Source organism: Podarcis filfolensis, assembly GCF_964270895.1.
Source record: "Podarcis filfolensis genome assembly, chromosome: 18".
In the NCBI taxonomy this organism is placed as follows: Eukaryota; Metazoa; Chordata; class Lepidosauria; order Squamata; family Lacertidae; genus Podarcis; species Podarcis filfolensis.
Genome location: NC_139622.1, coordinates 2,782,418 through 2,807,723, shown reverse-complemented (window position 1 = coordinate 2,807,723; position 25,306 = coordinate 2,782,418). Strand labels below are relative to the sequence as shown.

Genomic DNA, 25,306 nt, shown 5'->3' with positions numbered 1-25,306 from the left:
TTTGTGGTTGGATGAGACGGATTTACGGCCTTGTCGGTGATTTATAACCATGCGTGGTTGAGCCTCCAGCCAATTTTTTAGGACAGAAGGGAACAATCTTATTTGTGGGTTTACTGGATCATCATTAAACAGCCTAGTTTTACTTTCCAAAGAGAAAGTCAAGCCCTGCACCTTCTACTTGCCGTTTTACAGAATATATCCTGTCTGTAAAATCACCCTGGCCTTGCAGTAGGAGCCCAAACATTAGATGCTTCAGATACCTTAATGTTAAATGTTAAAATGTTTCAGAGAATCAATTTCTTAGAATCATAGGTAGTTGTGTGTGTGTAAAGAATATTTGCAATTTGGTGTAAAGAATATTTGCAATTGTTTGATTACAGAATAGTGAATAATCATTTAATAAAAAACAACTATCTGATGTTCAGAAGACATCTGAAGGCAGCCCTGTTTAGGGAAGTTTTTAATGACTGATGTTTTAATGTATTTTTAATCGTTGGAAGCTGCCCAGAGTGGCTGGGGACAAATAATATATATATACCGTGTATATTCATCATCACAGTGGGAACCAGGATGCAAAACAGGCCGAGAGATAGCCATTAGCTATCATGAAGGAGAACCTCCATCTTTAGCAGCAATCTATCTACAAATGCCAGATTGTTGGAGGCAAACAAGAAGGAAGGCCTGGGGCAGCTACAGAGGCATCTGGGCAGCCCTAGTGGGAGGGTGAAAGCTGGAGTAAGCAGACCTCTGGGAGCCCCCAAATTTCCCCAAAAAGGACTTTCTTTTTTTAGATGGTTGCACTAATACATTACATGCACTTAGGAATTGTCAGCAACAGATCTGAACAATGATGTCTGTGTGTTGCTTTAAAAATGGGTTTTTTAAAGAGCTTCTGAGCTGATTTACTGCAAAGAGCAAGAGCCAGGAGCAGTCTATCTGAACAGCTAGAACTCAGAATTTTCAAGCCACAGCAGCACCCTTAAACTGAACCATTTGAAAACACGACAGTGCTTGCCTGTTGGTGCAGCAGCCTTTGTTACAGAGGCGACACATCCAGAAACAAAATGTAGTTGAAACTACATTACCGGGGAAGGTTTCTGGGGGCCACACAGACAGTCCTCGAGGGCCACTTTCCCAGCAGGTTGTGCTCCCCCAGTTTTAATACACAGCTGCCCTCCTCCATCAGGCTCCATATTTATTCTTCGCTAACCCAAAGCTTTTCCATAATGCCCTCCCCTCAAAAAAAGAAAATAAAAACTGCATCAGAATCTTGTGGTCCGCTGCTGACAGATTTTCTTTATTAGAGAATTTGTGGGGCAGTGGTGGCATTCACAGTTTAAAACCTGACAGCGGTCGAAATAATGATAATAATTAATAAACCAGAGTGTCCTGCCTGGGCCGGGGGCGGGACATGTCCTGGGGAAGGCCAGACCAGTGGGTGCTGGGGTGGGGTGGGGACCCAAGAATGGCGCCATAAGGCTGGTGCCAGAAAGGATCTGGGATGGGGGCGAGGGAGTCATGGGGGGAATTCAGAAGGGGGGATTCAAAAGGGGGCCTCTGCCCCTTTGTTCGGCCTCCAGAAGGGGTGATTGGGGGAAAACACCCACCCATCCTCATCTCCACTCTCTTCTCCCCCCTCAACCCACCGCATGCCCCCCCAAAGTGTGCTGAGTTTCCATGGTGCTCACTTTATGGGTCAGAATCAGTACAGCTAGAGCTCCCACGGTTCCCTGCACAGCCCTAAACAGTCCCCATGGTTCCTCGTGGCCGGACCAAAGCGAAGAGACAACCCACCTGCCCCTGTCTCGCTGCGGAGGTCCGTTTCTGTACCCCCCTCCTCCAAAGCAACCCACCGGCTCCCCCTCTTCTGCACAGGACCCTAAAAGAACCCCCCCACACTTGGCTGCACAAGCTCTGCCCGCCACGCGTCTCCCGACAGAAACCAGAAAGGGGCACTCAAAAAAGGATTGATCAGAACTTCCAGTGAAATCCAAGCCCCATTCCCCCCCCCCCACCGCAAAAAGATACCCACAAGTCCGGGTCCCTTTGAGATCCTGCAAATTCCAGTCTCTGCAGTCAGAGAGATGGCGCTGAACCTCCCCACCACCACCACCCTGCCCCACGGATCTCTCCGGTTCCCCTGCCGGCCCCACTGCAAAGGGGTCTGTTGCATCTCGCAACTAAGAAGAGGGTGGGCGGAGCCTCTGGGGAGGGGCTAAGCCCCGCCCCCCACCCCAGCTGCCACCCTACAGTCCAGAGCCGCGTGTGCGTCTGTCGAGGAGAGCCGGAGTGGGGGTGGGATGGGGGTGCCGTGGTGGGGAGAAGGGATGGAGGAAAGAGGGGCTGGTTTTCCGCTTGGGCTCCTCGCCGTCCCTGCCAGCAGATGGCGCTAGTTCCTGGCTGCGATGACAACCGACAAGGCCACGCCCCCCAGCGCCACGGCTGTTGCGCCAAAGAGCCACTTCCACGGAATTGACTGGGAAAGAGAGATTGTATTGTCATTACAATTACTGTTATTGCATTACAATTATCGTATTAATACTGATCGTTATTACTGCTATTATTATTACTATTATTATACAGTCATACCTCGGGTTACAGACGCTTTGGGTTGCGCGTTTTCGGGTTGCGCACCGTGCCGAACCCGGAAGTACTGGAACAGGTTACTTCCAGGTTTCGAATCTCGCGCATGCGCAGAAGCACTAAATCATGCTTTGCACATGCGCAGAAGCGCCGAATTGCAACCTGCGCATGCGCAGACGTGGCGCTGTGGGTTGCGAGCGCTGCGGGTTGCGAACGTGTCTCCCGCACAGATCACGTTCGCAACCCGAGTGTCCACTGTACTATTATTGTATTAAAACCAATCGTTCTTACGGCTATTATTATTACTATTATTATATTCTATTTCTTATATAAATATTTCAGTCAACGACTAGTAGAGAAATAAGAAGAACAGCATACTATTAAACATGAAGTTAAAAGCAATGTCAAAAATGAGAGATGTCAAAGAATTATGTTAAAATGGTAAAAAACAAACAAACCACACAACACCACTAAGGTAAGGGTGTTAGCAATTCTAAAATGAAGACCAGATACAACCCCTTGCGTTGCTGGAGTGTCACTCAGCTAAAGCATCTCTGGCAGACGGCCACCCCAGCTCTGCGTAAAAACCTCCAAGGAAGGAGAGTTCGCAAGTTCCAGAGGGAGACTGTTCCGCTGTTGAACAGCTCTTGCCAGCAGAGTTTTCTCCCTGACCAGAGGAGGAATGACCGCTGGGAGGAGCGAAGAGAGAAGGAACTCCCTGCTGCATCTACAGCTGCACAACCATGCTCCTTCCTCTGCCCTGCCTGCAAGAAAACACGTCTCTCCCACCTGGGTCTCTGCGGCCGCAGCATATAACAATAATAATAATAATTTATTATTTATACCCTGCCCATCTGTCTGGGTTTCTCCAGCCACTCTGGGCTGCTTCCAACAGAATATTAACATACAATAACCTATTAAACATTAAAAGCTTCCCTAAAGAGGGCTGCCTTTAGATGTCTTCTAAATGTCAGGTAGTTGTTTATCTCTTTGACATCTGATGGGAGGGCGTTCCACAGGGCAGGCGCCACCACCGAGAAGGCCCTCTGCCTGCTTCCCTGTAACTTGGCTTCTCACAGCGAGGGAACAGCCAGAAGGCCCTCGGAGCTGGACCTCAACCGACCAGCGGCTTGACCCCACCCCCAAAGGCACACCTCAGATTCCTGCACTTGCAGGGGGTTGGACTAGATGACCCACGGGAACCCTTCCGGCTCAGCGGTCGTGTGACCTACCCGCGATGACTTGTCTTTGCACTTGGCGGTGGGGCCGCTGGGGTTGCCCAGCATCTTGCGGTACATCTCCGTCTCCACGCACTTCTGGTCGGCGTGCTTCTTCGCCAGCTTCGAGAGCTCCGTGTGGATGGTCTGGCGGGGGGTGCAGGGAAAGAAGGAAGATGTATTTTAGAGGAAGCAGGAGAGGGAGCCTTCCTGGATTAGACCAAAAGGGTCCCTAGACGAGCCTCTCTGGGTTTGTTTGCCGTTTCAAGGGATAGACTGATGTATTATATTATTTTAATATTTTTTTGGAAGCCGCCCAGAGTGGCTGGGGAAGCCCAGCCAGATGGGCGGGGTATAAATAATAAAATTATTATTATTATTATTATTATTATTATTATTGGCCAATGTTTGGCTTATAGAAAAACTATACCACACTTGATTTTTTTTTTTTAAAGTTGAGCAGTTCAATTATGTGTTTTTGGAAGAAAATGATTAAAATACATAGACCAAAAAAAAAAAAATCATTTGAAGAATATCAATAAAACATTGAAAACTAATTTTAAAAAGTAATGCGACCTGCCCAAAACAGAAAATATTTACTATTATTAACAATGTTGTTTTTTTCTGGGAGTACACAAAGGTATGCGATACTGGCACCTTTTTGTGTGTGGAAGAGAAGCACGGATTTTTATTTATTAAATTTGTATCCCGCCCTTCATCCATAGATCTCAGGGCAATTCACAGCGTAAAAACGCCAGATAAAAACACAAAATGCATAATAAAAGTAAGAACAAGGGGGGGGACCCATTAGTTCCCCTCCCACAAACATTTAAAAGGGTATAGGATGTTAAGCAGCACACAAGGCCTGGTTGAAGATGAATGTTTTACTAGCCATGGATATATTTGGGTCTCCAGCTTTTCTTTTCTTTTTGCTTTTTTTGTACTACAAGTCCCATCATCCATAGCTACCAGGACCAGTGCTCAGGGATGATGGGCACTGTAGTCCAAAAACAGCTGGAAACGGTGCAAGAAATTATAAGAACATGATAGAACGTAATAGAGCATCACAAATGCCTGAGCCCCAGCCGTGGAAGGATTCTGCTGGAGACTGCTAGACTCTTGCAGGACAGGTGAGTCCTAAAACTTGGGTTACACCTGTTGCTTCTGTTATATATAAGGACTCACCTGCCCTTTGCTAGAGCAACCTCAGAGTTTCCTCACCTGAGCCTACACCCCGGTTGGGCTTTGCCCCACCATACCTGGCTCTCGGCTTAATTTAATGCAGGGCAGCAGAGTGTTTGCAATGACCTAACGTGCTGGTGGGCTCTCTCCCTTGCTGGGCAGGGATCTGGGCAACCAGCTTCAGGCGCTGGGTTGGACTGGATGCCCTCAAGGGTACCAGGATTCTATCAGCCATCTAAGCCAGAAGAAAGCCACATCTGGGGGCAGGGGCAAAGTACGCCTCTGGCTACCAGCCGTTGACAACCACCCGGTTCAAGATCCTGCAGCGGGTCAGATTCTGACCGATTTCCGCATTGCAGGGGGTTGGGCTAGATGACCCTCTGGCCCCTTCCAGACCTACGGCGCTCTTGAGCCTTACCTTATTCGATGGCTCCAGCTTCAAGGCGGCTTTCAAGATGGGGATGGCCTCCCTGTATTCGCCTTGCTGTGCCAGGACCTAGGAGAGCATAGGCGAAACCCGTATTTACAGTGGATCGTTTTGCAGGTTTCCAAACTTGTGTTTCCTAATCTGCCATTTTCAAGGACATAAGAAAAGCCAACTGTTTCTGGACTACAATTCCCATCATTCCTGGCCACTGGTCCTGCTGGCTATCAAAGATGGGAGTTGCAGTCCAAAAACAGCTGAAGAAAAAGGATTCATACATTGCAACCCTTCCATGACCAAGTGGGGAATTTGAAACCCAGGCTTCCAGGCACTCTAACCACTGCACCACACTGCCAGCATCCCGGGAAGGGGGCATCCATGCACTTTCCGGAGACCTGGGTTCAAATCCAACCATACCTATGCAAGTCCACCAGGTGCCCCTGGACCACTCCCTGTGTCTCGGCCACACCTAGGGCTGTTGCGAGGGTGAAACAAGGAGCCACCTGGACCCTCTACCCTTCCCCTTCCCCACCCCCTGAAAGACAACCCCTACCTTCCCCTTCCGAAAAAGGGCTTTGATGTTGTCCGGCTGCTGTTCCAGGACTTGGTTGCAGGATCGCAGGGCCGCATCGTAGTGGTCCAACTTGAGCTGAGAGGCGGCTAAATTGTTCAGGCACTTCATCTTGACGTCCACTAACTCCTCCTCCTCCTCCTGGGTAAAGTCCACTGCAGGGGGGAAAGGGGGGGTTACTAGAAAGGGGGCAGGGTTGCGGCTTGGACAGGGGTGCGGGTTCGTATTGGCAAAACGAGGGCTCTTCCTAGGAATGGGAGACCTGTGGACCTCCAAAGAATCTGTAGAGCTGGAAGGGACCTTGAGGGTCACCCAGCTCAACCCCCTGGCAGGTGGCCCTCCAACCTCTGCGGAAAAACCTCCAAGGACGGGGAGACCGCCACCTCTCAAGGGAGCTCATTCTGCCATTAAGCAACACTACCCTGCTTCTGTCTTGCAAGGGAACGCAGACCCCCTGCAACCTACGTCTCCCTCTCCACCGCCCCAGCTGTAAAAGTAAAAAATAAATCCCAACTCATCCAAAGTGTCTAGGAAGAGAGCAGAAGATGGAATAAGTAGTGTAGGGTCTGCTGCCCCTGCTCACTTTGCGCTGTCTCTCTGTCTCTCCATTCCTTATTTTTTATTATTTTTATTTTTATTATTATTGTTATTACTACAGTGGTACCTCTGGATGCGAATGCGATCCATTCCGGAGCCCCATTCGCATCCTGAGTAGAACGCAACCCGCGTCTGTGCGGGTCGCGATTCACCGCTTCTGCGCATGTGTGCGACGTCATTTTGAGCGTCTGCGCCAGCAGCGAAACCCGGAAGTAACCTGTTCCATTACTTCCGGGTCACCGTGGAGCGCAACCTGAAAACGCTCAACCTGAAGCATATTTAACCCGAGGTATGACTGTAGTATTATTATTATTATTATTATTATTATTATTATTATTATTATTATTATGCGGCCCATCTGACTGGGTTTCTCCAGTCACTCAGGCATCTTCCAACAAATTAAAACACAGTCAAACATCAAACATTAAAAACTTCCTGATGCAGGGCTGCCTTCAGAGGTCTTCTAAAAGTTGTGTACAGTAGACACTCGGGTTGCAAACGTGATCTGTGTGGGATGCATGTCCGCAACCCGCAGCGGCGCTTCTGCACACGCGTGGGTTGCGAATCAGCACTTCTGCGCATGCGCAAAGTGTGATTTAGCGCTTCTGCGCATGTGCGACCGCCATGACATCTGACGGGAGGGGCGCTCCACAGGCCCTCGGAGCTGGATCTCTGTGTCTGGGCTGAATGATGCTCGCCGACTGCACTCTGCCTCCACGCAAGTCCAGGACTGTGATGAGTAACTACAAATCCTGCCATGAGTGCTGCGTGATGACAGCCTTGCGTTTTTATGTGTATAGGGAGATATCTTTTATCAAATTGTTGTTGCTTTTGATACTGAACTTTCAGCCGCGGTGGGAAAAGATGCGGCAGAAGAGGAGGAACTCTTAGGGAACAGGGGTTCCAGACTATAAGATTGGTAACCCGGTTAGAGTAAATAAAAGTTAAACATAACAGCATCGCTGAAATTTCTGTCCTGGAATGTGAATGGGCTAAATGAAAAACTTAAAAGGAATAAAATTGAGAAGGCTTTGAAAAACAAGAACTATGATGTGATCTGTTTTCAAGAGACACATGTAGCCAAAAAACATAAACATATTTTGATAAATAAAAGGTTGGGGGTGGAATTTATTAACTCAGACGTAAATAAAAAAAGAGGAGTAGTTGTTTACGTTAAGGAAAAATGGGACCCCGTATTAACTTGTAAAGACGATGAGGGAAGAATACTGGGAATACAACTTAATCATCAAGGGGAAAAAATCAATGTGGTAACAGTTTATGCCCCAAATACAAACAAAGCAGAGTTTTTTGAAAAATTGGAACAAATATTACTAGATTTGGAAAATTACAAATTAATTCTACTTGGAGACATGAACGGTGTACCAATACCAGAACTTGACAGAAGTGGAAAAAAGGGGAAATCGAATCAAGGGAAGCTCCCAAGATCATTTAGTAACCTTGAGGAAAATTTAGATTTAATAGATATATGGAGGCATAAAAACCCAATAACGAAGCAGTTCACACATTTTTCAGAACCCCACCAGAGTTGGGGTAGAATTGATCAGATTTGGGTGTCACGTGCATTATCGACAAGAATAACAAAATGTGAGATCCAGCCTAGAACCCTTTCTGATCATTGTCCAATAGTCTTGGAAATAAAACGTGAAATATCGGGAGTGTACAGGTGGAGAATGAATGAATATCTATTCGAAATTGACGAGGTGAACGAAAAGGCTAAAAGTACTCTGAAAAATTATTTTGACTTAAATCTGAATAAAGAAACCCCAATTAATATAGTTTGGGATGCGAGTAAGGCAGTGTTAAGGGGTTTTTTAATACAACAAAACAATTACAGAAGGAAACTTAGAGAACAAAAGAAAGAAGAAATTATTACCCAACTGAGAGACTGTGAGAAAAAATTAACAATAAACTCGGGAGATGAAAGGACTAAACAAATAGTTAAAGTGCTACAATCACAATATTCAGCATTACTAAACCAAGAAGTAGAATGGAGAATTAAATCCATGAAGCAAAAATACTTTGAATCAGCAAATAAAACGGGGAGATTACTGGCGTGGCAATTAAGAAAAAGGAAAAAGCAAAATGTGATTAATAGAATAAAATCGGGAGATATGATAATAGAAGATCCAGATGAAATAAAAAAAAAGTTTCTCCAATTCTATGAAAAGTTGTATGAAAAAGGAGAGGAAGATAATGTAGAAATAGGAAAATACTTGGAAGAGTATAGAGGGGAATATTTAACTGATGAAGAAAGAGCTCAATTAAACAAGAAGATTACAATGGAAGAGATTAACGAGGCTATTAAGAAGATGAAACCCGGAAAAGCACCCGGACCGGATGGACTGTCAGCAAAGTATTATAAGGTTTTAAGGGAATATCTTGCTCCGGTGCTTAGTGAAGTGATTAATGATGTTCTACAAGGAGGGAAGATTCCAGATTCATGGAGGGAGGCACACATCACATTAATACCAAAAGCGGATGCTGAAAAGATGGACCTAAGTAACTACAGGCCGATATCGTTACTTAACTGCGATTACAAAATCTTCGCAGATATTTTGGCGAACAGACTCAGGAAATACTTAACAAAATCTATTCATAAAGATCAAGCGGGATTCCTCCCTAACAGGCAATTAAAAGATAATGTTCGGCATATACTGGACATTATTGAGTATTTGGATCTTAGGACCGACATTCCTGCGGCGATGATTTTTATCGATGCCGAAAAGGCTTTCGATAATGTTTCTTGGAGGTTTTTAATACAATGTATGAAAACAGTAGGAATAGAAGGACCATTTTTGGAAGGTATTAAAGCAATATACTCAAGCCAAAGGGCCAAACTGATAATTAACAATAATCTCACTAATTCTTTTACAATTGCAAAGGGCACGAGACAGGGGTGCCCGTTGTCTCCCCTTCTATTTATTATGGTTTTGGAAATAATCGCAAATAAAATAAGGAAAACACCAAAAATAAGAGGTATAAGAATTGGAGAAAAAGAATATAAATTAAAGGCTTACGCCGATGATTTGGTATTGTCTTTAGAGGACCCAATAGAAAGTGCCAGTAATGCCCTGGAGTTATTAGAGGAATTCGGTAAATTGTCTGGGTTTAAGTTAAATAAAATAAAAACTAAGATCTTAACAAAAAATTTGGCCGAAGATGTAAAAAACCAGCTAGAACTAAAAACAGGTATTAAAGTGGTGAAAAAGGTAAAATACCTGGGAATATGGATCTCCCCGAAAAATATAAATTTAGTGGAGGATAACTACACTAAGGTCTGGAGAGAAATTAAGAAAGACTTAGATACTTGGAATAGGTTAAAATTGTCCTGGACAGGAAGGATGGCCGCGATTAAGATGAGCATTCTTCCGAGACTACTGTTTTTATTCCAGAATATCCCGGTAATTAGAGGTACGGCATGTTTTAAGAATTGGCAAAGAACTTTAGCTAAATTTATATGGCAAGGGAAAAGGGCAAGAATTAAATTCAAACTCCTCACGGATCTAAGAGAAAGAGGGGGTTTTGCAGTTCCGAACTTAAAACTTTATTATGAGGCCGCTTGTCTTTGTTGGATAAAAGAATGGGCCATTTTAAAAAACACGGATTTGTTGGATCTAGAGGGATTTGACATTAGATTCGGCTGGCATGCTTATTTGTGGCATGATAAAGGAAAGATCCATAGAGGCTTCTCTAATCATATCATTAGAGGCTCGTTATTAGAAGTTTGGAACAGGAACAAAAAGCTGATTGAAAGAGACACCCCTTGGTGGCTTTCACCAATTGATATCTTAACAATAAAAAAGTTAAATCTGGAATGTGAAAGATGGACATACGAAGATCTCCTAGTTAAATCAGAAAGAGGGTGGAAAATTAGACCGTACGAAGAGCTAAAGGATAAATTAACTGGATGGATACAATTTCACCAAATTAATGCGTTATGGTACGATCATAAAAAAATAGGAATGAGTGAAAAAAAGTCCAGGTACCAGGTGGAAATCTTAGAAAGTAATACTAAACTTTTATCCAAAATGTATAACCAACTGTTAGACTGGGATACTAAAGATGAAGAGGTGAAAGGAGTCATGGTCAAATGGGCCAGAGACCTTGGATATAATCTGGAGTTTGACAGATGGGTAAAACTTTGGAAGAAAGGTATGAAGTTCACAGCATGTGCTGCTCTCCGAGAAAACATGGAGAAAATGATGTATCGTTGGTACATCACCCCGGCAAAACTGGGGAAGATGTATAAGACCGGAGACAGCACATGCTGGAAATGTAAAACTAAAGAGGGTAATTTCTTTCACATGTGGTGGACCTGTGACGAAGTGAAAAGATTTTGGGGACAAATTTACGATGAATTAAAAAGAATACTGAAATACACCTTCCCCAAAAAACCTGAAGCGTTCCTTTTAGGTATGATCGGAGAGGAGATCAAAAATGAAGACCAAACATTCTTTCAATATGCAATGGTGGCCGCCAGGATTTTGTTAGCGCAAAACTGGAAAACTTCCAATATCCCCAACATTAGAGAATGGCAAATGAAATTATATGAGTATATAGAATTAGCTAGAATGTCACAAAAAATTAGGCATCAAAAAATCGTTAAGTTTACGAACGACTGGAATAAATTTCTAAGTTACATTGAAATCAATTTAGGTATTACCAAAATCACAGTGGGCGGAATCTAAAACCTGCGATGTAAAGAGCTGATATAATACAATCTGCAGATAAGCGATGAGTTTATTTTGCCTAAACCGAGATGGAAGGAAGCCAATTGAGTGATGTTATGTTGGTTTGTCTGTTTTATGTTTATAGGCATTGTTTGTTGTTGTTGTTTGTTTGTTTGTTTGCTTTTTTTTCTTTTCAGTCTTTTTTCTTTTTTGTATTTTTTGATGTCGTTTCCAAAATATCAATAAAAAGATTAGTAAAAAAAAAAAAAAAAGATACTGAACTTTCAGGGTACAAGGCAGCTCAAGAAGTTAATAAACTCTTTTGAAAACTGGGGCTCAAAGCTGCTCGTCCTCCTATATTTAGCAAGAGTGCCTGTTAGCCCCACCCCACCCCCATCCGCCATGGAGGACCAGGCACCTTTTGAACTGGAGCCGATAATCTTCAGCGCAATGTCGTAGGAGTTGATAGCCAGAACGTAGTCTGCCCGCTGGTAGTGGAAGTTGCCACGCTCCCTCTTCCGGTTCGCCAGCTCAATCTTCTCCTTCCCACTTAGGAGTTCCAGGTCGGGGGCATCCTGGGCTGATAGAAGCTCCACTTCAAGTTCCAGAGATGAGTCAGGGGGGATGTCCGGACTCCTGGTTGGAAAGGCCGAGGAAAAAATACCCCATTCATAAAAAGCATGGGCATTGCCCTACGGGATCAGAGCCAAAGTCCACCCAGCCCAGGACCCTGACTCCGACAGAGGACAGCAAGACTGCAGGTGAGGCACCCCAAAGATCCTGAAGGAGCGTCTCCACCCCCATCGTCCAGCCCAGACACTGAGGTCCAGCTATGAGGGCCTTCTGGTGGTTCCCCAACTGTGAAAAGTGAGGCTACAGAGAATTGGGCAGAGGGGCCTTCTCGGTGATGGTGCGGAATGCCCTCCCTGCAGATGTCAAGGAGATAAACAGCTATCTGACTTTTAGAAGACATTTGAAGGCAGCACGGTATTGGGAAGTTTTTAATGTTTGGTGTTTTATTATGTTTCTGTATATGCTAGAAGCTACCCGGAGTGGCTGGGGCAACCCAGTCAGATGGGAGGACTACAAATAATAAAATTATTATTCTTATCCGGTTTACACAGGACACTCATGACACTTGAATCCTACAGGGTCATCCTAGGAAGGGGAGGAGTGGGAGATTCTAGACAAGCAAAAGGATTTCTTTAGGTTTCAGCGGATCCTCTTTCCTCGGGAATTGAATCTGCCGTCAGCCCTCTGGGGGAAGGGATCCCCCGCCCCCCCCTCACCTACCTCCCTTGCCGGCCGAAGCAGTACTTTGCGTCTGAGATGATGAGTGCCGTCTCTCCCATCTCCATTAGCTGTATGCAGAGGTCCAGGGCCTGCAGGGGGAGAAAATGACTCCAGCAACTGTTGGGACGGAAGGAGACCCCTCCCAGGCCAGAAGTAAGATTCCTGGCAGCTGGTACTGTGAGGGAGAACACAGCCATTTCAGCTAGCAGGAAAGGGGGGGGGCTCATCTAGTCCAACATCTGGTTCTCACTGTGGCCAAGAGGATAGAACAATTCAAAGTGTTGGTGCTGACCTTTAAAGCCTTAAATGGCCTTGGTCCAGTATACCTGAAGGAGCGTCTCCACCTCCATCATTCTGCCCGGACGCTGAGGTTCAGCACCGAGGGCCTTCTGGCGGTTCCCTCATTGCGAGAAGCAAAGCTACAGGGAAGCAGGCAGAGGGCCTTCTCGGTGGTGGCGCCCGCCCTGTTGAACGCCCTCCCATCAGATTTCAAAGAGATGAACAACTACCTGACATTCAGAAGACATCTTAAGGCAGCCCTGTTCAGGGAAGTTTTTAATGTATGACACGTTAGTGTATTTTTGGTCTTTGTGGAAGCCGCCCAGAGTGGCTGGGGAAACCCAGCCAGATGGGCGTAGTACAAATAATAAATTATTATTATTATTATTATAAGGCAGCCTGAGGACAGGATCAGAGGGACAGGATCTGCCTGCGGCTCCCCAGGATCTGTCACCCAGAGGTAGGGGCTCCATTCAGCTGTCATAAGAAGAGTTGTGAGAACATCTTAGAGCTGCACCAACACAGGATGGGGAACACCTGGCTTGTCAGTAAGTTGTACATGTGAAAAAGATCAATAATAAATAATAATAGTAAAATTTTATTTATACCCCTCCCTTCCAGGTTCAAAAAACCGGGCTCAGGGCGGCTAACAACAAATTTTAAGCACTTAATTGAGGCAACAAAAAACAGCATAAAATACAGTATAAAACGTGAATAACAATAAATTCAGAATTAAAAAATTAATTTAGGGGGGAAATCCATCCAATAAACATTAGATGATAACCAGGGCTAGCTGGCTAAATTAGTCCTATTTGGGCCAGCGAGGAGACCAGGGGAGAATTAGCTGTGGGATCCCAGAGTGGGGAATCTTCATAAAAAGGGGAGGGGGAGGGAAGGAAGGGGAATAAAAGATCAGGCTAAGTTCAAATTGAAAGCCAGGCGGAATAGCTCTATCTTACAGGACCGACAGAAGGAGGTTAAATCCTGCAGGGCCCTGATCTCATGGGACAGAGCATTCCACCAGGTCGGAGCCATCACTGAGAAGGCCCTGGCCCTGGTGGAGGATAGTCTGACTTCCTGAGGGCCCGGGACCTCTAAACTATGATTATTCATGGACCTTAAGGTCCTCTGTGGGCAGACCAGGAGAGGCAGTCCCGTAGATACGAGGGCTCTAAGTAGACCCCTAGCGTAACATGAATCAACCATGTGATGCAGCACCAAAAAAAGTCTCATGCTATTCTAGGCTGCATCCACAGAAGTCCAGGGTCAAGGTCAAGGGAAGGCACAATCCGGGTCTGTTCTGCCTTGGTCAGACCCCACGTGGAACACCGTGTCCAGTTCTGGGAGCCACAATTTAAGGAGGACATTGAGATGCCTGAAGTATGTGCAGAGGAGGGAGAATGAGATGACCAAGGGCCTGGAGACCAAGCCTGATGAGGAACGGTTGAGGGAGCTGGGTATGTTTAGCCTGGAGAAGAGGAGATACGAGAGCCATCTTCCAACATCTCAAGGGCTGTCCCATGGAAGAGGGAGCAAGCTTGTTTTCTCCTGCTCTGGAACCAAACTGGTTCAAGCTGAGACCAACCAGGTGCAGCTCCCTCACAACTGGTATTCACAACCCAAAAGAGAGTTTTACGCACCTGAATGACATCGCAGTCCCCCAGCGTGAAGGTGAGGCTGGGGTTCTCCTCGACCACCGTGCCTCCCTGCAGCATGGTCTTAAGGCGGACGGTGACATCCTGGCTCTTAACCGGCCGGGTCTCCGGTCCCTGACCTGCGACGATGACTTTCTTTTTCAGCAAACCGCTCCCTGTGGGGAAGAACCGAGAGAAACATGAAGGAGAGTAGAAAGAAGTTTGTATCCACTTTAATTAATTGGGATGATATTTAGTGTTCCGCACTGGGGCAGCAACAAGGCGTTGAGTTTATGAATGAGGGGAGATGGCAATGGATCGGACCTTCTGTGTATATTTTTTGCTGATGTATAACTGAATGTGAAACAGATAGATACCAGAAATCTGTAATTTTTTTAATCAAAGAAGCAAGTTTTGCTCTTCCTGATTTTTTTCAACATCTTTATGGAAGATTTTTAACATATGAAGCCCTAAAATCCAAACTCATTTAGAATAAAAATCAATATATTAAGAGAGAAGCATAATAAAGAAAAATAAACTATAAAACAAAATATGATCCTTACAAAAGAGAGGAAAAAGAGCAGAGAAAAAGTAACTAAAAAGACCCTTTATCACACTTCTGTCATATATTGTGTCATTTATCCACACACATAAAGGCAGAGAGGGGGATTTTTGAGTTGCTCCTATTTTTATTTTTCTTATGTATTTTGTGTTTTATCTTGTGAACCATCCTGACACCTGCATCCTTTGCAATTAATTTTGACATAGGGGAAGGGGACAACTACGAAAAAGTAGAAGTGAAAGCAGAAATGGGAGAATCACAGAATTTCTCCAGAAGGGAGAAATAGAGGTGGGCCTGAGGGGAAGCCAATCCCAGCTGCACCGGTGGAACTTCTGCCTGCCACAGCTTTTGCTGAAGGCGCCGTCCAAAGGCAAGGTGCCCTCACCTAACACATCCACCCACTCAGGGGTCTCCTCCGCATCTTCTGGAGCAGGGGGCTGCGAGGCGGCCGTCTCTCGGCCGTCGTTTCTGGGCACGTCCTCCAGCGGAGGGAGGCCACTCAGGTCCTCGTCTCGCCCTTCCTCTTCCTCCTCGTCGTTATCCAGGACTTCGAAATCCTCCCCGCTGTCCAGCGTGGAGGTGTTGGATTTCGCCAGCTCGGGAGAGGTCAGGTCCACCAGGCTGGCCCCCGCCCAGTCCGGAGAAATGTCCTCCAGACCTTCTCCCCCGGAAGCCATGGCGGCGGCGGCGGATCAGGGCAGCTGGAAAAGGGAAAAGGGGAGGGAAGAAGAACATACATTTAAAGAAGATTGGGGAATGTTTATTGAATATATGGAGGGAAATTGTGTTTATTTGAAAACGTGGGCAGCGTTAAGAGAAACTCAACAGCATAAGTAAATTCTGATGGATGTAATAACGGAACACTGAATGGTTTACCGTATTTTTCGCTCCATAAGACGCACCTAGTTTTTAGAGGAGGAAAACAAGAAAAAAAATATTCTGAATGAAACAGTGGATGTATGATTTTTGTGGTTCATGCTGTGGCCACAGACATGTGATCTGATGGTGAATTTGGCGTGACCCAATGCAAAAATCCTGAGGATCCATGTGGATCCGTGCTTTGTAACCATGTTTTTGCGCCACTGCGGCCCCACGCAACAGTGGGTGCGTGATTTTTTTGGTGCAGGCTGTAATTTATATAAATTTATATAAAATTTATGTTGTGCAAAATGAACCATGGAAAGAGAGGAAGGGAAGTCACTGATATTTTAAGGATGGTTAAGTGAATATTCTAAAATGTAAAACAGAAATTTTATAAAAATTATTTTTAAAAAATAAAATAAAAAGGGGAGAACGAATCAAGGGAAGGGAAGGGAGTGACACCCCTATGAAGAAAGGCTGGGGCACTTGGGTCTCTTATTTTTTCAGGTACGGCATTAACTTATTTATTTATTTACTTACTTACTTACTTACTTTGTATACCACCCTATACCCACACGTCTCAGCCCACCTTTCTCCCTGTATCCCTCCAAGAATCATAGAAACTGAAGCACTGGGAGGGGGTCCCTGAGGGTCATCCAGTCCAACCCCCTGTAATGCAGGAATCTCAGCTAAAGCATCCTGGACAGACGGCCACCCAACCTCTGCTTGAAAACCTCCAAGGAAGGAGAGTCCACCACATCTTCGTGTCGAACAGCTCTTACACCCGGAAAAGTTCTTTCCGATATTTAGTCGGAATCTACTTTCTTGCGGCTTGAAGCCACGGGTTCGAGTCCTGCCCTCCCAAAACAGGAGAAAACAAACTTGTTCCCTCTTTAGTGTTTTGTTGGAAGCCGCCCAGAGTGGCTGGGGAAACCTAGCCGGATGGGCGGAGTATAAATACCGTATTTTTCGCCCTATAGGACGCACTTTTTCCCCTCCAAAAATGAAGGGGAAATGTGTGTGCGTCCTATGGGGCGAATGCAAGCTTTCGCTGAAGCTTGGAGAGCGAGAGGGGTTGGTGCGCACCGACCCCTCTCACTCTCCAGGCTTCAGGAAGACATCCGCAGCCTAGGCAGCCCTGCGGGAGGTCCCGCAGGGATGTCTAGGCTGCGGATAGCAGCCTGCTTCCTGGAGCGTCGGGTGCCCTGAAAGCAGAGCGCCCGGCGCTTCGGGAACACATCCGCAGCGTGGGGAGCCCTGCAGGAGTTCCCCGCAGGGCTCCCCACGCTGCGGATAGCAGCCTGCCGCCCAGCGGGCGGGGCGCCCTGAATCAGAGCGCCCCTCGCGCTGGGCAGACATCGGCCAGCCCCACAAGCTCGGGGGACAGCAGGGAGGCGCAGCGCCGCCATCCCGCTGTTCCTCGACCTGGTTCGGTTTCTCCGACCTGCTTTTTTGGGGGGAAATAAAGGGGGGAAATTTTCCTTTATTTCCCCCCCAAAAAACTAGGTGCGTCCTATGGGACGAAAAATACGCTAATAAATTATTATTGTTGTTGTTATTCCGTTTGACAGCCCTTGAGATGTTGGAAGAAGGCCATTCCCTGCATTGCGGGGGGGGGGGGGGGCTGGATTAGACGACCTTTGGGGGACCTTTCTATGATCTTATCCCCTCTCAGTCTCCTTTTTTCCAGGCCAAACACCCCATTCCTAATAAGGTTCTGTTTCCATCTCAGCTACCCTCCTCCTCTGTGCAAGAGCTCAATGTGGCATACTTGGCTATCCCATTTCTTAATTTTAAGCCCCAACAACAACAACCTTGCAAGGTAGGTCTGGCGGAAAGAGGAGACAGGCCCCCAAGCTCACACTTCTTGTCTCAGCAACGATTCGAACCCTGCACTCTCTAGCAGGTTCTAGCCCACATCAGAAGGCAGCCATGATAATTGGGGACTTCCTAGCTTACAATTCAGCTCCTATTTTGACGAGACCACCTCCCAGCTGTTAGGACGAGATTGGTGCGAATCTCTTCTTTGTCCTTAACAGAACCCCAAGCATGCGTATTGGAGAAATCGCCAGCCCCCGAGGTTTGGGGGTGGGGAAATGACCCTACGGACAGATCAAGACATCTCCAGGATCTTAGCCACCCTGTGTCCCAGTGAGATTGCAGACGCTGATAACATTTTTTTAAAAAACCATCAAGATTTTAATCCTGCCCCTGTCTGCCCAAAAGTTCAAGAGATGGGTGGGCAGGGAGGAAGGAAGAATCATGGAATCCGTAGAGTTGGAAGGGAACCCAAGGGTCATCTAGTCCAACCCCGGGCGATGCAGGTAGATTTCCCCCAATGTGGGGTTTAAACCACAACCCTGAGACTAAGAGTCTTGTGCTCTGCCAACTGAGCTACCCAGAGACCCCCTATTTTTTTCTATGTAGTGAACCGCCCTGAAATCTACAGATTGAAGGGCAGTATGCAAATGTAATACTTATTTCTTTTTATTTTTTTACTTTAATTGTATTTATTTATTTATTTACTTACTTACTAAATCTGCATGCCGTCTTATACCCGTGGGTCTTAGGGTGGCTCACAACATAAAATCACAACATAAAACACAAAATAAATAAATAAACAAATAAATATTTATTATTTATACCCCGCCCATCCGGATGGGTTTCTCCAGCCACTCTGGGCAGCTTCCAACAGAATATTAAAATACAATAGTCTATTAAACATTAAAAGCTTCCCTAAAGAGGGCTGCCTTCAGATGTCTTCTAAAAGTCTGGTAGTTGTTGTTCTCCTTGACATCTGATGGGAGGGCGTTGTTCCACAGAGTGGGTGCCACTACCGAGAAGGCCCCCTGCCTGGTTCCCTGTAACATGGCTTCTCTCAGGGAGGGAACCGCCAGAAGGCCCTCAGAGCTGGACCTCAGTGTCCAGGTAGAACGGACACTTTTTTAAAACAGTGGTGATGAGCTGTATTCAATGTTAGTCATAGCAATCGGCGTAAATCCATTGAAGTTGCTGGGTGTGACTAACCTAGACCAATAGGCTTGAATAGCTCCCTTAGCTGGAGACATATTTTATAATATAGCGCTATATTCACTTTTCTATTATTTCCTTTCTCTCTCTCTCTCTGCAGAAAAGTAATAATATTAATACTAACACTGGGAAGTGTAGCGGATAGAGTGCCGGACTGGGGCCTGGGTTCAAATCCCCCAACTCAGCCATGAACCTTGGGTGACCTTGGGGGGGGGTGCAGTCACTGTCTCTCAAGCCAACCTACTTTGTAGGGCTGTTGTGATGATGAAATGAGGAGCAGGGGGACCACATACAATACCTTGAGCTCCTCAGAGAAATAAACAAACAAATAAATCAATAACAAACAAATCAATCCCACTTTCCCATAATAATAACAACAATAAATAATAATAAGTAAATTTGCTTATTCATAGACTTTGTTGCTGGAGGAAGCTTTTCATGGACAAAACTCCCCAAACCTTCAGAAATTCACATGCCTTCCTAATAATGATAATAACAGGAATAATTTCATTATTTGTACCCCGCCGATTTGACTAGGTTGCCCCGGGCACTCTGGGGGGCTTCCAACATACGCAAAAACATAATAAAACAAATCTAGATGTCTTCTAAATCTAAGTAATGGTGATACAGTAATAAATTTGTTTGTCGGTTCTGTTCCTAGAGGAGCCTATTTTGGGGGCCAAGTCTCCCTGAACCTTCAGAAATTCACATGCCTTCTACACTCACAAGCACCCATCCTCTCCCCAGCAGACAGACCCTGGGGCACCCCAGGCTGACCCCTTTCTCAGGCTCCACCAGGACAGGGAAGGGAACAAACAACTCACGGTCAGCAGATTCGCAGCACAAACAACAGGAAGCAGCCAGTGCCTGCGCAACATGTCATTAACCTGTGGAACTCCCCGAGGGAAGGGCTGGGTTGCGAAACGCCTGCGTCACATGCAAAAGGCTGCTGGTTCAATCCCTAATGGGATCCCCAGGAAGATCTGGGAATGTGCCCTGCCAGAAGCCCTGGAGAGCCACTGCCAGCCAGTGCAGGCAATGCTGAGCTCCAGGGACACAGTGTCAAGGCAGCTTTCTGCATTCCTTTGCTAAAAGGTTTTTAAGAAGATAAAGCCTCCTACCTTCGAGCAAGTCTGCCTGCAATTTTGCCTTTTGCAGAAGGAATGCTCAAGAGATGGTACGGAACAATATCAGAGTAATATTATGCACAAGGCCCTTAATCTTAGGGTCGTGGGTTCGAGACCCATCTTGGGCAAAAGAGCTCTGCATTACTAGATGGCCCTAGTGATCCCTTCCAACTCTATGATTCTGTGTGCATGCAAGGGGAAAAGCAGGAAGCCAGGGCGGGTTCGAATTTCGCCTCTGCTGAACTCCCTAAGTAGATATCCTTATCCAAGACGCCCTCTGTTTCTTTCTGAGCCAAACCCCTGGCACCCTTCCCTGGGCCCCACCTGCTGCAACACTTCGCAGGGTTGTTGTAATTATTTGTGCTCTGATCTGACCATTCGGGCAAATGTAATAATAATAATAATAAGACGACCTACCTGGTAGCCAGATTCTGCACCCAGATTTGTAGGCACAGATCATCCTCTAGAATAAAATAGCTTACTAGGGAAATGCTGAAGTCGCCCTTTGGGGTGCCTTAGGGTCAATTTTTATGGAAGTCCAAATCTCAGTTGCACGGGTGCATGTATATATCTCAATTTTAACTCATGAGCTATTGCTGCAATCTGCTCTGATTGTATATTTTCTCTTTATGAACACTGTTTTTATTGTGTTATGCGAGCTGGTCTTTGACCATAATAAATTATCTATATAATAATAATAATAATAATAATAATAATAATAATAACCACAATTCCATTTTAGCATGCCATCTCAGGATTATAATTAAAATTAAAATGTTCTGATACAGGCAGGCACGAAAGGACAGCAAAGCTCAGACCCAGCAGCCCGATCAAAACACCAGGTTCTGCCCCAACACACCCAAGCAGGCTGGCAGGCAGGCAAAGACGGCTGCAACCCAGGACATATATTCGTGCCTCACCTCAACCCACACGCAGAGAGGTGGCAAGGGCTGGCGAGGCCGGGGTAAATGAAATTAGTAATAATAATGAAAATAATAATAATGTGTATTTCTAGGCCACAAAAGTGAGTCGAGGGCGCACACCCACACCCAACGCACGAGATCTTGAGGACTAGGAAGCTTATCACAGCAAGACGGGGAAACAGAGAGAAGATTTGTGTTGGATTTCAAAGCAGGGTTACGTGATGTGGCCTAGCCTCTGAAACGCCACCCACCCCACATGGGCCCAGGCTCCGAGGTTTAGGCCTTAATCCCCAGGCGCTTCCTCCAATCCCTCCCCCACCCTGCCTAAAACTTGGCAGCCAGGCAGAGGAGCAAATGGCAAATCCCGGGTCCTGGGCTTACCGCTATGGGCTTCCCAAGAGCTGCGTGGAGTTCGAGCCCTCGAGTCCCGGATTCGAAAGGCGCCACATGCACGACCTGCAAAACAAGATAAAATTTAATGGAGGGGGAGAGAGAGGAAGGCAGCTAATGCAGAAAGGATTGCAAACACACAAACATCCCCGCCCAGGTTGCAAAGTCCAGGCAACTGCCTTCTCTGGACCACCACCACCCCCTCTCCCCATTGCATGGGTGCAATCTCTGCCTTCCCCACTGTTAAGAACTCCCCCCACATTCCTGCCCTCCCCTCTTCTCTGCCCCCCCCCAATGTATTGCTTGCAAGGCACTCACCTGGTCCAGGAATGATTCCTCTCCCACCAACCCCCACCTCAATTCCCCACCACTGGCTCAGCTGACAACAGGAAGTCAACGCTACTGGCTAATGGGGCTGCCAGTCAAAGCCTGCCCCTCCCTCTTAAAGGGAAAGGGGGGGAAAATATTTCCCATGCAGATCTGATTTATTTTGCTGCCTAAAATTCGTAAACAGCCTGACTGTAAAATTATTTTAAATTTTTTTATTGTATTATTGCATTATTTCATTTTTTGAAAAATGAAATTATTTTTTAAAATAATTTTAGAAGTTGTGTGTCCTTGTTTCTCGGTTTGATCCTTTTCCATGTTTTTGTATAGGGCTTGCCCCCCCCCCCGGCAAAAGGGTGTCCAGAACCCAACCTCGCAGGGTCGTTGTTAGGGGGGAAACAGGGAGGGAGAGAAGTCTGCATGCCCCCTTGGGCTGCTTCTGAAGAGAGGGCAGACTATTGATGTGTGATAATAAAATGCGGAACAGGGTGCAAAAATAAATAAATAAATTTAAGGACAGATTAATAGCAAAATAAAGGCATTGGCCTTCATTTCAAATTACACTGCTATAGCCACCTATAGCAGTCCAGCAAGCCCATTCAACTGTCTGAGTAATTCTGTGTATGTTTACTCAGGTTACTAGTCCTCATGGCAGCAACGCTTCTGAATGCTGCTTGCTGGAAGCTTTTGTGCTTGGATTCCTCTTGGAACCTGGCATAGATCAGTTGGTTTAGCGTGAGGCTCTTAATCCCAGGGTTGTGGGTTTGAGCCCCACGTTGGGCAAAAAGATTCCTGCATTGCAGGGGCTTGGACTAGATGACCCTCGTGGTCCCTTCCAGCTCTACAGTTCTGGGAATCTGTGAGTCCTGCTTGTGGGCTTCCCTTTGGCTGGCCACTGTGAGAACAGGATCCTGGACTAATAGGCCACATGGGCTCTTCTGACGGGTAGTGTGGTTTAGTGATTAGAGCACTGGGAGGCCAGGGTTGAACTCCCCACTTGGCCATGAAGGTCATTGTGTGACTCGGGGCCAGTCATTGCCTCTCAGCCCCAAGGTACCTCATAGGGACATTGTGAAGATAATAAATAAGTCCTATTGCATCCAATAGAACTTACTCCCAGGTAAGGATCACAGTCATAATTCAGCTTGCTCCTGTGTAACCAGCAGCTGGCCAATAGGCACAGGGTCCAAGCCCTGGGGGGCCCCAGGGCATATTAAGAATAAGATCTGTCCCAACATTTAGCTATTAAAATAGGACACTATTAATTATTCTTCTCTCCCCGTTAAATGTGCTATATACAGCCTAGCAACGCATAAAAAGGTAAAGGTAAAGGGACCCCTGACCATTAGATCCAGTCGTGGCCGACTCTGGGGTTGCGGCGCTCATCTCTGGCCGAGGGAGCCGGCGTACAGCTTCCTGGTCATGTGGCCAGCAGGACTAAGCCGCTTCTGGCAAACCAGAGCAGCGCACGGAAACGCAGTTTACCTTCCTGCCGGAGCGGTACCTATTTGTCTACTTGCACTTAGACGTGCTTTCAAACTGCTAGGTTGGCAGGAGCAGGGACTGAGCAATGGGATTCGAACCGCCGACCTTCTGATCGGCAAGCCCTAGGCTCTGTGGTTTAGACCACAGCGCCACCCGCGTCCCTAGCAACTCATAGGAATGTTTAATAATTTAATAGGAGTATTGAGGTGTTTGTCAGGGGATGAGGAAACTGAGGTCCTCCAGATTCATGGAAATGTCATCAGAGGGCACCCTAAGCGTCATCTAGTCCAGCCCCTGCAATGCCATGTCTTTGCCATCACCAGTGATGGGGGTCCAGAATCCAGCAACAATGAGGATGGACACAGGTTCTGTATCTGTTTCATTTCATTTGCACCTAGCCATGAGAGAGAGAGGGAACCTCCCTATACAGAGGAAGTCTATCTCTGACTACCAGATGTGGGATAAACAGCAGGCAGGTACTTGTCCCAGGTACAGGAGCTGCCTGAAAACATTTAACTGGCTCAAATCAGCTTATAACCAAGGAAATTCTTGTTTTAGATCCCCTCCACACTCAACAGAAGCTCCACATCCAGCTGCAGTCTACCTGCCTGCAGAGTAAACCTCAGGAGGCAACTCTCTCAACTTCCCACACCTTGTGGGAAAATGCTGGATGGGGAAGAGGATTAACTTCCAGTGTCCTTAAAAACAGAGTGCAGACTCGCCTGGATTGCCTAACACTAGAGTCAGGTTATGTATTAACCATTCAGCCAAGTATTTGTCTCTCAGCCAAGTATTTGTCCCACGCAACCCTCCACCTTTGAATTCTCAAAAATAAAAGAGCCAAGGAGAGGGGAAATTGCAATAGCTGGCATTTAATTGCATTAAGTGTGCAATAAATCAGCTTTTGCCAAGTTTCGCAGTCACAGAATGAGCTCCGATGTGGCCAAGTTTGCAGATGAAACTAAATTGTTAGGGGTGCAATGCAAATGTAAAGGGATGAATGTTGGAGCCAAAAAAAAATTAAATTTTACATATATGCTCCTTGGGTCTTAACTGGCAATAACTGACCAGGAATGTAACACTGGGTTCATAGTTCGCTCAAATGAAGATGTTAAACCCAGTATGTGGCAGCCATGAAAGAGGCAAATTCCATGCTAGGGATCATTAGGAAATAAATTGAGAATAAAGCTGCTGTTCTAAAAATCTATAATGCAGCCACAAAGCAGCGTGAAACAGGCAGAAGAATGAAAACTGCATCCCAAAAGCACATTTCAGCCTCAGGCCATGCGCCACTGCCAGGTAGGCTGCCAACCTGTGCCTACCTTGTAGTCTATCAAGATCTACGCTCTGCACGTGCCCAGAAACCCTGGTGAGCCAACATATGCCTACCTTGCTGCCTCTGGAGTAACACCCTCTCCATGTGGCCAGAAAACCCAGGGGGGAAGGTGCAACCGACCATCTTGTTTAAGGAGAAATGAAACCTCTGCACATGCCCAGAAACCCAACTGGGAGCAGATTGTAACTAACCGGTTGTCCAGGGATGCATTCTGCACATACCCAGAAACCCTGGGGGCCAGCATATTCCCATCTTGCTGTGTAGGGAGAAACACACTCTGCACATGCTCAGAAACTCGGAGACGGGTGTCAAGCTTTACCTAATTCGTTTTCCATGTTGTTAATATATGTGTTGGAAGTTGCCCAGAGTGCCTGGCGCAACCCAGCCAGATGGGCAGGATGTAAATGTCAATTTTTTATTTATATTTTATTAATAAGAGATAAACTCTGCACATGCCCAGAACCCCGGGGTTCTCCCCCTCCCATAAATTATAATTTGTTACATTTACTTCATTATATATCGTAAATCTAAAGCCTACTTTGCTGTCTGTGGAGATGCACTCTGCACATGCTCAGGGGCACCCGCTCGGCGTCTCCTCCTAGCCAGACGCTTAGGGGCGTGGCCTAGGGCGGGCAAGGGGGCGTGGCCAGCGGAGTTCCCCAATCGAGACGGAGGACGAGCCGCGCTGGGCTAGGTGCGGAAGCAGCCCCGCGTTGCCAAGGAAACGGGACGGATCCATACGCACGCACGCACGCACGCCGCGCAAGGGACGCCGAGGTCGTGCCGTGCGTGGG

The 25,306-nt window shown here is 46.4% G+C and overlaps 2 protein-coding genes across 3 annotated transcripts in view; one reads left to right on the top strand and one right to left on the bottom strand.

Annotated features, from left to right (window-relative positions):
* The window catches only part of LOC310753221 (uncharacterized protein), a gene marked incomplete at its 3' end in the record, with an annotated part of 3,250 nt that extends 2,399 nt beyond the window's left edge, over window positions 1-851 (top strand). The window contains exon 3 of the mRNA XM_083594279.1: window positions 792-851. Coding sequence (XP_083450405.1) covers window positions 792-851 — 60 coding nt within the window. The remainder of the gene's footprint in view (window positions 1-791) is intronic.
* Window positions 852-1,276: 425 nt separating this feature from the next.
* FKBP8 (FKBP prolyl isomerase 8) lies at window positions 1,277-25,192 on the bottom strand. 2 transcript variants are annotated; one of them, XM_083594750.1, is made up of 10 exons: window positions 25,051-25,192; window positions 21,356-21,430; window positions 15,419-15,734; window positions 14,478-14,647; window positions 12,559-12,647; window positions 11,684-11,901; window positions 5,960-6,132; window positions 5,401-5,478; window positions 3,816-3,947; window positions 1,277-2,476 (listed from the first exon to the last, which is right to left on the bottom strand). In XM_083594750.1, the coding sequence occupies exons 3-10, from the start codon at window positions 15,708-15,710 to the stop codon at window positions 2,390-2,392; spliced, it is 1,239 nt and encodes a 412-aa protein (XP_083450876.1). In that variant the 5' UTR covers window positions 15,711-15,734; window positions 21,356-21,430; window positions 25,051-25,192; the 3' UTR covers window positions 1,277-2,389. The 2 variants fall into 2 exon arrangements, with proteins under 2 accessions (XP_083450876.1, XP_083450875.1); XM_083594749.1 differs by lacking the exon at window positions 25,051-25,192 and adding an exon at window positions 21,683-21,764.
* Window positions 25,193-25,306: the final 114 nt, after the last annotated feature.

Bases quoted from the DNA above. Each gene is read 5' to 3' on its own strand.
- FKBP8 (XM_083594750.1), bottom strand. From the start codon at position 15,710: ATGGCTTCCGGGGGAGAAGGTCTGGAGGACATTTCTCCGGACTGGGCG. The intron at 14,648-15,418 runs GTGAGGGCACCT...TCTTCCCCACAG, and splicing joins TGAGTGGGTGGATGTGTTAG to GGAGCGGTTTGCTGAAAAAG. The intron at 3,948-5,400 runs GTAAGGCTCAAG...ACCCCCCGCCAG, and splicing joins AGCTGGAGCCATCGAATAAG to ACCATCCACACGGAGCTCTC.